Source organism: Mauremys mutica, chromosome 13 (genome assembly GCF_020497125.1).
Source record: "Mauremys mutica isolate MM-2020 ecotype Southern chromosome 13, ASM2049712v1, whole genome shotgun sequence".
Classification (NCBI taxonomy): domain Eukaryota; kingdom Metazoa; phylum Chordata; order Testudines; family Geoemydidae; genus Mauremys; species Mauremys mutica.
In genome coordinates, this window is record NC_059084.1 from 29,351,389 (window position 1) to 29,363,610 (window position 12,222).

The 12,222-nt window shown below is 56.5% G+C and overlaps 1 protein-coding gene across 2 annotated transcripts in view; it reads right to left on the minus strand.

Moving 5' to 3' along the window:
* Positions 1-12,222, minus strand: part of MYH7B (myosin heavy chain 7B) — a 57,613-nt gene that overhangs the window by 6,306 nt on the left and 39,085 nt on the right. For both annotated transcript variants that reach the window (XM_044984550.1, XM_044984551.1), the window contains 9 exons: positions 11,239-11,481; positions 9,298-9,474; positions 8,760-8,905; positions 7,571-7,661; positions 6,226-6,615; positions 5,494-5,620; positions 4,203-4,321; positions 2,446-2,642; positions 191-540 (listed from right to left, as the gene is read on the minus strand). In XM_044984550.1, coding sequence (XP_044840485.1) covers positions 191-540; positions 2,446-2,642; positions 4,203-4,321; positions 5,494-5,620; positions 6,226-6,615; positions 7,571-7,661; positions 8,760-8,905; positions 9,298-9,474; positions 11,239-11,481 — 1,840 coding nt within the window. The remainder of the gene's footprint in view (positions 1-190; positions 541-2,445; positions 2,643-4,202; positions 4,322-5,493; positions 5,621-6,225; positions 6,616-7,570; positions 7,662-8,759; positions 8,906-9,297; positions 9,475-11,238; positions 11,482-12,222) is intronic.

Sequence of the window (12,222 nt, forward strand, 5' to 3'; positions counted from 1 at the left end):
GAGCCCGGCTGCGCCTGGCCCCAGGGACGCGGAGCTGAGGGCCGGAGCCCGGCTGCACCCGGCCCCAGGGATGCGGAGCTGGGGGACGCAGCCTGGCTGTGCCCGGCCCCAGGGACGCGGAGCTGGGGGACGGAGCCCGGCTGCGCCCGGCCCCAGGGACGCGGAGCTGGGGGACGGAGCCCGGCTGTACCTTGGAGGTTCTTGTTCTCGCGTTTGAGGGTTTCCAGGTTGTCCAGGGACTCCTCGTAGGCATTCTTGAGTTTGAAGAGCTCCGTGCTCAGGCTGCGCGACTCTTTCTGCGAGGCCTCCAGCTCTGCCTGGGTCTCCTCATACTTCTGCTTCCATTCGGCCAGGATCCGGTCGAAGTTGCGCTGCTTCTTGTCCAGCGCGGCGGCCGCAGAGTTGGCTCTCTCCAGGTCAATGGACAGGTCCTCGATCTCTGTCTGCAGCCGGTGCTTGGTCTTCTCCAGGGAGGAGCATTTGGCATGCGCTGCCTCCATGGCCTCTTCCGCCTCCTGCAGCCGGATGGCCAGCTTCTTCCTGCCAACCAGCGTTAGAGGGTGAGCTAGAGGCTGGGCACAGCAGCTCCCACGCGTGGACACAGAGCCCAGCAGGCGTGCGCCTCAAGCCAATTCAATCAACAGGGGCCTGATTCCAAGTCCAGGGAATCTTGCCGTTGACCTCAATGAACTTGGGCTCAAGCCCATCCTGTGGATTCTCCTGTCCTGACCCAGAGAGGAAGGAAGGAAGGAGTTCTGGGCCCAGATGTAAGGGGGCTGCTGGCCTCTCATTAAACTCAGTAGGGGTTGGGTTGGCCCTCTCCCAGTACCAAAAGAAGGGAGAAGGGCGGATGAGAAATCAGGTCCCTGAGACTGTCAGTCCCCAGGGCCAATGGGGAGAGGCCAATGCTCCAGGTCAGCCTGATTGACAGGGCAGGCAGGCCAATGAGGGAGTCAGGAGGCTGGGGCGGGGGGCTGTCCTCCATGTGAGCTGGAGTTGCCTGGGGCAGAGCTAAGGAGAGAGCAGGAGCCCAAGCTAAGCTGGGGAGCAGGGACACACCAGCCGGGGCCGGAGGAGCAGCCCAGGCAGCTGGAGGCAGAGCAGCAGCAGCAGCGCCGAGGCAGAGTGGAGCTGGAGCTGTCCAGAGCCAAGTGCAGTGAGTGGCTGGAGAGAGAGGGGGGGAGCCTGGGCAGCGGGCCCAGCGCAGGGAGACACCCCCCCCAGCCAGGAGGCCTTGCAGGATGCACTGGGAGGGGGATCATAACCCCAACACGGGGAGGAGGGAGGGTGCGACACTGGGAAGAAGGGTCCTGCCACCTACAGGGCATGTGGCCACCACCAGAGCAAGTGTCTGACCTGCGGCATCCCTGCAGCACAGCCAGGGCCTGGGACATGCGAGGGAGAGACTGTGAACTTCCCTTCCTTTCCAGAGATGGCTGTTTGTGATGTCCCTATGCTCCAGAGCGAGGACTCTGCCACACAGGAGAGGGGAAGTGGAGTCCTCCCTCTCTGGGTAAAGGGAGTGGGAGCAAGGACTCAGATCCTTTCACTAGCCAATTCCACCAGGGTAGCGTATAAGCCAGAAAAGTTCCCCACACTAGTGGGACCATTCCCCCACTTACACACAAGAACTAGGGGTCACCCAATGAATTTAATAGATAGGAGGTTTAAAACAAACAAAAGGAAGTATTTCTTCACATAACGCGCAGTCGACCTGTGGAACTCCTTGCCAGAGGATGTTGTGAAGGCCAAAACTATAACAGGGTTCAAAAAAGAACTAGATAAATTCATGGAGGATAGGTCCATCAATGGCTATTAGCAGAATGGACAGGGATGCTGTCCCTAGCCTCTGTTTGCCAGAGCTGTGAATGGGCACCAGGGGGTGAATCACTTGATGATTACCTGTTCTGTTCATTCCCTCTGGGGCACTTGGCATTGTCAGAAGACAAGATACTGCGCTAGATGGACCTTTGGTCTGACCCCATATGGCCACTCTTATGTTCTTCCATAAACGTCACTCCATCCCTTGGACAGCTGCCGGCCCCCATGCAAATCCATTTGGCACATGGCTTTGTGTGCACCCATAGACATGTTGGCTGAAGCATAGATCCCCATGCAAGCCCCCACTGAGCAACATGCTGGATGTTCAGGGCAGTCCCTGAACATGTCCCTGGCAGCTTGGGGCAGAGAGAACCCTGCTCTCACGCTCAGTGCAAACAGGCAACGTATCCCTTGGCCGCGTCTAGCATGCGGGCGTTCGCTGAGCCAGGCTGCGTCTCTGTGTGAATGCAGAGATGTCTCTGCAGCTTTGTTGGGTGTGTCAGCTCAGGAGGTGCCCTATCCCTTTGCAGAGACCTGCTGCCACCCTGGAGATGTGCCACCAAGCGGCCCCAGCAAGAGGATGGAGCAGCCAGTGCCCAGTGCATGAACCTTGCTCGAACTTACTTGGCTTCCTCCAGCTCCTCTGTCCTCTGAATGGCATCTGTCTCGTACTTGGTTCTCCACTGGGCCACCTCAGCATTGGCCTTCGACAGGGTCCTCTGGAGCTCCCCCTTGGCCTCCACCTCCTCCTCGTACTGCTCCCGCAGCAAGTCGCAGTCATGGCGTGAGGCTTGCAGAGCATGAGCCAAGGCGTTTTTGGACTGCAAAGGGGAAGGCAGGAGAGCCGAGATGGGCAGTGGGCTCCCCCAGGCCTGGGGTGGGAGTCAACCTTCACACTTAGCCAGTGCTGCCCAAGGCCAGGACCCGGCTGGGGCAGTGCCTCCTTTAGCAGGGGGAGTCTAGCTCCGGTGAAGGATGCTGGATTGCTGGCCTGGGAACTGGTGCTTCCTGTGCAGGGCACGTCCCGCACCGGCAGCAGCAGTGCTGGTCTCCCTCCTGTGTGCCACAAACTGGCCCTCAGCGGCAGCCTAGCAGAAGGGAATTCAGCCTCCCTGGCCACTTTGCTGAGACTGACCTCAAGTTGTGCAGTGGCAGGGGTGCATGTGGGGGTGTGCTAGATCATTGGGCTCAATGAGTAGTGATCAACAGCTCGATGTCTAGTTGGTGGCTGGTATCAAGCGGAGTGCCCTAGGGGTCGGTCCTGGGGACGGCTTTGTTCAACATGTTCATTAATGATCTGGATGATGGGATGGATTGCACTCTCAGCAAGTTCATGGATGACACTAAGATGCAGGGAGAGGTAGATATGTTGGAGGGTAGGGATAGGGTCCAGAGTGACCTAGACAAATTAGAGGATTGGGCCAAAAGAAATCTGATGAGGTTCAACAAGGACAAGTGCAGAGTCCTGCACTTAGGACGGAAGAATCCCAGGCACTGCTACAGGCTGGAGACTGACTGGCTAAGGGGCAGTTCTGCAGAAAAGGACGTGGGGATTACAGTGGACGAGAAGCTGGATATGAGTCAACAGTGTGCCCTTGTTGCCAAGAAGGTTAATGGCATATTGGGCTGCATTAGTAGGAGCATTGCCAGCAGATCGAGATAAGTGATTATTCCCCTCTATTCAGCACTGGTGAGGCCACCTCTGGAGTATTGCATCCAGTTTGGGTAATCACCCCCGCCCACACACACACACACACACTACAGAAAGGATGTGGACAAATTGGAGAGAGTCCAGTGAAGAGCAATGAAAATGATTAGGGGGCTGGGGCACATGACTTATGAGGAGAGGCTGAGGAAACTGGGCTTATTTAGTCTGCAGAAGAGAAGAGTGAGGGGGGATTTGATAGCATCCTTCAACTACCAGAAGGGGGTTCCAAAGAGGATGGAGCTCGGCTGTTCTCAGTGGTGGCAGATGACAGAACAAGGAGCCATGGTCTCAAGTTGCAGTGCGGGAGGTCTAGGTTGGCTATTATGAAAAACTTTTTCACTAGGAGGGTGGTGAAGCACTGGAATGGGTTACCTCAGGAGGTGGTGGAATCTCCATCCTTAGAGGTTTTTAAGGTCAGGCTTGACAAAGCCCTGGCTGGGATGATTTAATTGGGGTTGGTCCTGCTTTGAGCAGGGGGCTAGACTAGATGACCTCCTGAGGTCTCTTCCAACCCTAATCTGCTACGATTCTGTGATTTTCCATCCCTTTCTAGGGACTCAGGTGCAAATCCACATTGCTGGGCTCCCCAGCTCCCTTCCTGGCTGGCCAGCAAACCTCCCTCCCGCAGGAGAGAGGCCCCAGAGAGCCAGTCGTTTCCCTCACACAGCCTTACCTTGGTCTCTTCTTCCAGCTGCCTCTTGAGTTCCTCAATAGTCTGGGTAAATGAAGTCTTGCCACGGCTCAGCTGGTTTATAAAAGACTCCTTTTCCTCCAGCAGCCGGCTTAGCTCCCCTAGTGCAGACAAAGCCAAACAACCGGAATGGAGCTGGGCAAATGGAAGCCGTGCAAAGCCATGTGCTCGTGTCTTTCAGCTCCCTGGGGCCCCTGACCGATGTGGCACAGAACTGACCCCCAACTGCCTACGGTTCCAGGGGGCCCAAGGTGATGCGCTCGCTCACAACAATAGGCCTGGGCCCATCTCCGAGCTCCCACAGAGCTAGAGGAGTCTGGAGCCGGCCTTGCAGTTATGGCCCAGCACTAGTTATGGCCCAGTCAAAATAGCACTTCCCATCCAGGGGCAGCTTTAGGTATTTTGCCGCCCCAAGCACAGCAGGCAGGCTGCCTTCGGCGGCTTGCCTGTGGGAGGTCCCCGGTCCCGCGGATTCGGCGGCAGCCTGCAGGAGGTCCTCTGAAGCCACGGGACCAGCGGACCCTCCGCAGGCATGCCGCAGAAAGCAACCTGCCTGCCACCCTCACAGCGACCAGCAGAGCGCCCCCCGTGGCTTGCCGCCCCAGGCACGGGCTTGGAGTGCTGGTGCCTGGAGCTGCCCCTGTTCCCATCCCCCGAGCAATGAGTTGGATCTCAGCCAGGCTGAGAGGAGCCAGCAGCTAGTCTGGGCCCTGCATGGTCCCCACAGGGTCTAAGGTAGCAGAACCTGGCTTGCTGGTGTGGCGGGTGTTGGCCTGGGCAATGGGCCTATTATCCCTTGTGCCAGGGGCTCTTTACCTCTCACCTGGGCAGCAGGGACCTCAGCTTAATGTAATAGCTCCCTGATGCACTCAGCCCTTTCACCACAGATCCCAGGAGAATCTGGGCAGAACCCAGCCTTGCTGGGTCTCCTGCCTGGACCCAAAGGCAGCAGCTGCACTGCTGGGGCAGAGGGGGAACTCTGCCAGCAGGTAGCTTCCTGCTGTTAACACTTGAGGGCATAGCACATTCCATAGCCACACTGATGCTGACGCTACTCCTCTCCTGTCACTGCCTCCGCGGTTCTGCCATGCTTCCCGCCCTGAGTGGGGCCGGCGGGTACATTCTGCAGCTGCTCATCTCCTCAGGGGCACTGCTTTGCCAAAAGAGCACATTGACTTCTCCGAGAGGCAGGACAAACTGCAAGTGGCTGATCCCAGTCCCCCGGTTTAGCAAGCCCAGCCTCGGGGCCCCTCTCAGCTAGTCCCGAACCTACCGTTCTCAGTCTGCAGCCGGCCGCGCTGGGTGCTCACTTCGGCCAGCTGGCGCTGCAGCTCATCCACTTTGGACTTGGCCTCACTCAGCTGGTCCTCATACGTTCGGCACAGCTTCTCTGCATTTGCCTGCAGCAAGCAGCCAGGGCAGCGTCAGATCGGCAGCCCTGACCTAGACAACTTTGTTCTTCCAAACAGGCTCAGCTGCTGAACACACCACCCCGGGAACTGTCCTGCCTCCTAGGCTATGGTTTGAGACTGGGGAATCCCCCCTTCTCTGACCCAGCTGAGTGATGCTAACAGGATTCCCATTAGCCTCTCACACAGAGACCTGCCAGTAGGGGACCCTCGCATGTCCCCCTCGGTAGGAACAGGACCTGCAGCTGCCTTCAATACAGACAGCTCAGCTGTTGTTCTGCAGACATGCAGCATCTTGGGCTTTCAACGCCAACGGCTCCAGCCTTTGCTCTGATCTTAGCAGGTTCAGAGCCCCCCCGCCACCCCAGCAAGGAGCAGGTATGCGTCGTTATCCCCACTTGTAGCTGGAGGCAGGGAAGTTAGTGACTTGGCCAAGCGAACATCAGAGCTGAGCAAACCACCTGCACTTGCTGTGTTAGAACTTAGAGCCTGCCTCAGGCTCCAGCCGCTCTCGGGCACCCTAATCCCCCACCCCTAAGCAGGTCTGGTTCCACCTAGCGGGGGGCAGCCCTGCTCACAGCTCCCCAACCCCTCACCTTGTTCTTGGTGAGATACTCAATGTTGGACGACAGGTCGTCCACCTCCATCTTCATCTCGCTCTTCTCCTTCTCCAGCTTCTGCTTGACCCTCTGCAGGTTGTCGATCTGCTCGCCCAGCTCGGCCACGGTGTCGGCGTGCTTCTTGCGCAGGGCCGCAGCCGTCGATTCGTGTTGCAGCGTCGCCTCCTCCAGGTCCCTGCGCAGCTTCAGGAACTCTGCCTCCCGTTTCTTGTTCATCTCCAGCTGGACAGCCGTCACGCCGCCCGCCTCCTCCAGCCGCTCGCTCAGCTCCTCCAGCTCTCGCGCCACTTCCGCGCGCTGCTTCTCCACCTTGGCCCTCGCCGCTCGCTCTGCCTCCAGCTCCTCCTCCAGCTCCTCAATGCGGGCCTGGCGGGGGGGCAAAGCATGGCAGGTGCTATGGGGCCAGGCAAAACGCAGGCAGCACCAGCGTCTTCGCCATCCCAGCTGGAGCGAGAGCCTCACTGCAGCACCAAGCCTCCCCACTGGGACAGGCGGCCAGCGCCCCAGGCTTCCAGGCTGGGCTAACGTCCCCGCTGCAATCTCAACACTGACTCAGCTAACACAATCACCCCTAAAGCCTTTGGAGAGTTGGGTCTGGGCCACCCAATCTGTGTCCAGCTGTGAACCAGGATTCCAAGCCCAGCCCCACCCCCATAGTAGGGCGATCCGGCCCTAGGGTTCTGGTTTGGCCCTTCATGAGAGGGGCCCAAACTGTGATATCAGGGCTTGGAGGGCTGGATTTGAGGTTCTGGTGTGCAGGCAAAGGGCTAGCTCCCTCCCGGCGGAAAGGCCAGGAGCTTGTCTTTGAGTTTTTAATTAAAAACCCCGTAAATCCAACACCATTTAACCTGCCTCCCCTACAGATCCTGCCTGGGATTGGTTCAGAGTGCACCAGCCCCACTGCGCTGGCTTGGCTTTCCCAGGCAGCTCAGTGAGGTCAGTGCTCAGAGCACTGCTAACAAGAATACCTCTCTCATGTCGGGGGTAACAAGGCCCCCCACAGGGTCGGCATGTAAGGAGCTTCTGGGGAAGCCAGCTGGCTCCATTCGATCTGAAACGTGCCCAGCTGAACTGGGATCGAGCCCCCAGGGCTGGAGAGAGGGGTGGGGGAGACACACTAGCATGGACGGCCCGGCAGGAAGGGATGGTGGAAAGCAGAGCCCTCTCTTCACAGCTCCCCAGAGGAGGTGGCAGGCCCAGGGAGGCAGGCAGTGCTCTGCCCACTCAGGGACAAGATTCTCTGTCAGCCCTGGGGCACTCTCCTCCCCAGCCCCGGGGCTGTTCGCTGTAGTCCTGTGCGGTCTGCACAACACTCCTTTACCTGCAGCTCTTTGATCTTCTTCTGCAGCTGGGCCCCAAGCACTTGCTCATCTTCAATCCTTGAATTCAGCTGGCTTGTCTCAAACTCTTTCCTGCACAGAACCAGGACACAGGCCTGAGCTTAGGCAGAGAACAGCTGCCGGGCCCCTCCTAGCCTATCCCCCAGGGGCCAGTGCAGGAGACTTCCCTGCAAGCTAATGACTCGTGCTTTGTCCTGTACCAAAGGAGGAATGTCCTGTACTTGCAACCTATACTGTTCGGAAACTCCAGCAGAGCACCTAAGCCAACCCCTCTACGTCGGGTTCCCCTGGGGGCACACAGCCCATCCCTGGGGTCAGGGCAGTTCCGCTGAGGGCACACGGCCCATCCCTGCCTCAGGGCGGTTCCCCTGGGGGCACACGTCCCATCTTTGCCTCGGGGCGGTTCCCCTGGGGGCACATGGCCCATCCCTGCCTCGGGGCGGTTCCCCTGGGAGCACACGTCCCATCCCTGCCTCGGGGCAGTTCCCCCGGGGGCACACGGCCCATCCCTGCCTCGGGGCAGTTCCCCTGGGAGCACACGTCCCATCCCTGCCTCGGGGTGGTTCCCCCGGGGGCACACGGCCCATCCCTGCCTCGGGGCGGTTCCCCTGGGGGCACACGGCCCATCCATGAATTGGGATGCGGCAGGTGATATCAACCCTGCCGACTTGCCGGTTACATTTGCAGCCCCTGGGGGCTGCAGGTGACAGCTCAGCACAGCAGCTTCTCTTAAAGCTTTGGGTGCTTTTCTCCCCAAAGCCTGGCGTGCAGGGAGGCAGTTTGATCAGGCGGGTAGAGTTCTGGACCACAAGACGGGAGATCTGCCTCTGTTCCTGCCTCTGCCACAGGCTCCTCTGGGTAAGTTACTGCATCCTCTGAGCCTCAGGCCCCACGGCAACATGGGGATGAGAATCCCTCCTGCGCTGGGCTGGTTAGACCCTCTCCTTGGGTCTCTGGGCAGTGCCCAGCGCAGTGGGTTCTGAGCTTGGCTAGGGACACTAGATGCTACATAGGATAACAGCAATTTCCAGTCTGGAAAGAGCCCCAAGAAGTGAGAACTCCAGCCCAATGCACCCACAGGCCTGCTCAGTGCAGGAGGAAGCAGGTGGAGGGAGCGGCGCCTGCTGGGGTTGGCTGCAGGGTATCTCCCTGGGCGCTGTTGGCACTCACTTTTTGAGTTTCTCCTCCAGTTGCTGCTTGTCGTTCTCCAGATCCATCACAGACTCCTGGGTCAGCTTCAGATCCCCTTCCAGCTTGCGCTTCGCTCGCTCCAGGTCCATTCGGATCTTCTTCTCCTGCTCCAGGGAACTTTCCAGCTGGAGAGAAGGAAGAAATGTAAATTCAGAAGGGAAATACTCCCTCCAGTGTCCCTGACATCTCCTGCTTCTCCACTTCCTCCTGCCTCTGATGAAAGGTCCCTTCTCCATTGCTGGCAGAAACTTAGCATGGCATCTAACATATCTCCTCTGTATCGGGGTGGTTCCACTGGGGGCACACGGTCCATCCCTGGGTCGGGACAGATCCCCTGGGGGCATACGGACCATCTCTGTGTCAGGGCAGTTCCCCTGGGGGCACATGGCCCATCCCAGTGTCGGGGCGCTGGGGGCACACAGCCCATCCCTGGGTCAGGGCGGTTCCCCTGGGGGCACACAGCCCATCCATACAATGGGATTGCTGTCACTGGTCTTTGCATTCATGTTTTACTCACATCATCCACTTGCTGTTCCAGTTTGACTTTGGCCTTGGTGAGTGTGTTGACTTTGTCCTCTTCAGCCTGCAGGTCATCTAGGGCCTGCTGATGCGCCTCCTGCAGCGCTTTCTTCTCCTTAGTCAGCTTGGCGATGATCTCATCCAGAGCTGCCATTTCTTCAATCAGGTTTTTAACCTAGGCCGGCAGAGTAAGAAGAAAGCTTAACTCCTCAGGAGTTAGGGGGTGGAGGCAGAGAGGAGAGCTAAACCACCACGTCACCACCACTGCCTTCATCTCTATCACCATCACTGCCATCTTCACCATCCTCACCATCATCACCATCACTGCCCTCATCACCACCAGCCCCACCACCACTACCTTGTGTGATGCCGTATGGAATATGGGAGGCACTTAATGATATTATGGATACCAGTATCGTAAAATTGCAATGAATCATGCTAGATATGCCATGTAAGGTAACTACAAAAATGTTACAATTTGCCAAACACGATCATCTTGTTTATATGTTTGAAGCACCTTTGTATTGTGAGTTATAGATATGTAGGGTATATCTGTATTTCCAATCTTGTGCTGTGTTTCTGGCAGACACCCCCAGACAGATTGGCATCAGCACTAAGCCAGCTTGATGGCCCATCAAGGGACATCAGCTGTACAATAAACCAATTGAAAATGCCAGGGAATAACCTGATAAGTCAGCAAGCCATGTAAGGGCAGGCTTATGGACAAGAACTCTAAGGCTTTTCCATGTGCTGTGAAGCTTGTGTATGGGCCACAGAAAATACAAGCCTCATGTCAAAAGAATATAAAAGGCAACTGCAACATCTCCATTTTGTCTTCAGGCCTGCTTCCTACTGGGGTAACTTTTCTACAAACTGAAGCCAGAATAACCTATCCAAGCTGTGGATGTTCCAGGGGGACTTTTAAGTCAGCAAACTTACCAATACTGCTAAGAACCTGATATATGGACTCTGAAGTCTCTGTATGTATGTCACTGCTTTACATTTAATAAATCTCTTCTTTTTCTTTCTTTTTTCCTTATAATAAACCCTTAGTTTTAGATACTAAAGGATTGGCAGGCAACATGGTATTTTGGGTAAGAGCTAAACTAATATTGACTTGGCAATGTGGCTGGCCCTTTGGGGTTCAGAAGAACGTTTTGTATAGCGAGCAGAGTTTTTAAATAACTTCTCACTGTACTGGACCTAGGTGCCGATTGGGAGCCAGAGAACTGGAATGCAATACAGGAGGCTGGGTGATTTCCCTTTTTTTAGCTTCTTGATAACCAGTGTGGGGAATCAGAAGCACAGTTTGTGACTGGTGAATGTACTTCAGTGTTACCCACCAGTCTTTGGTAGTATCTGCTCTCCCTTTTGCAGCCTGCCCTGACCTTGGCATTTCCAGTGAGGGCTGCCCTAGGCACCACCAACATCTCCACCACCATCACAACCACTGCCATCCCCACCATCCCCACCACTGCCCTCATCACCTCTATCACCATCAGCATCCTCACCGTCACTGTCACCATTACTGCCTTTAGCCCCATTGCTCTTGCAGGTCTGTCATGGGCTTGCTTCTTATTCCAAGGCTTTCACCAGCTACACCAGGCAAAACTGAAGGCAGTTTTTGCAGGTGGAAAATCGTGGCATTACCTCCAGCTTTGCTTATTGCTGCACAGACTATGCAATGCTCTGGAGCCAGAGAGGTTTTTGTTCTTTCAGATACTACCTTCTACAGAGCCCGGCTGCATTTTGCCCAGTCCTATCAGAGACTCAGCCCTTCCTCTCACATCCTAACAGCAACCTCCTCTCCCTGAGCAGATCCCTGGGCTCCTACAGCAGTCATGACGCTCAAGGAAGCTATTGGGAGTGTGGCCACAGAGCTCTGTGGAGCCCCCAGTAACTGTGCACAGTGATCCCTCTCACATGCAGTGCTGGTTACCTTGTTCTCTGTGGCATGCTTCTCCTTCTCCACCTTGGCCAGTGTGATCTCTAAGTCATCAATGTCCTTCTTCAGCTCAGCACATTCGTCCTCCAGCTTGCGTTTCTTGGAGGTCAAGTCCGCGTTCATCTCCTCCTCGTCCTCCAGACGCTCCGTCAGCTCTTTCACTTTGGCCTCCAGCTGGATCTTGGCCTTGATCAGCAGGTCACAGCGCTCTTCTGCATCAGCTAGGTTGTCTTGTTCCTGGGAGAGTGCACAAGGAAACACATGCTCATCCACTTCCCCCAGGAAATATTACCAGCCAGGCAGGGGTCCTAGCCCCTGGAAGAGACCACTACACCCTCATTCTCCTGGACATTAGCTGCTGATGCTCTTCACTTAATGTAGAGAGCAAGCACAAGCCATTCAGGCAGATGGAAGGAAGCTTTTGTTTCTTTCTGGCACATTCCCATCCTTTCTGTTCCCATCCCTTAGAGCCAAAGGGGAATGGGAGAGCTGCTGAAGCTGATACTGGTCCTTCTGCTTCAGGTGTTTCAGATGGTGGGAGGTGCTGGACTGACAGTGCCTGGAGACCGCACTCCAGGGAGCAGGTTCAGCTTGGCCAGCAGACACTCACGCTTCCCACCCATGTGCTGCAGCCTGTTCTGGTGGGATCACCTTCGCAGAGCGGCCCATTCATTCCTGTCTCTGCCCTGACTCAAGGGTTCCCCTTATGAAGGGACTTCTTGTGAGACAGGCATTTGCTCAGCACTGGACTAAGGCCTTCCATCTCATTTCATGCTGGCCACTGAATGGTCAGCAGATGACACTGGACCATCACTGCCTAGACCAGACTGAGCAGTGACCTAGAAATTCTCCATTCCTGAGCTTCACTCCTTTGAATCATCCTGTCCACAATGTCAGGCCCTTTTCTGAGCCCTCTGGGATGCAAGGGGCCAGAAGGCTAGTGGTCCCCATCTAAAGGACAGTTCTGGCTTGTGGTAT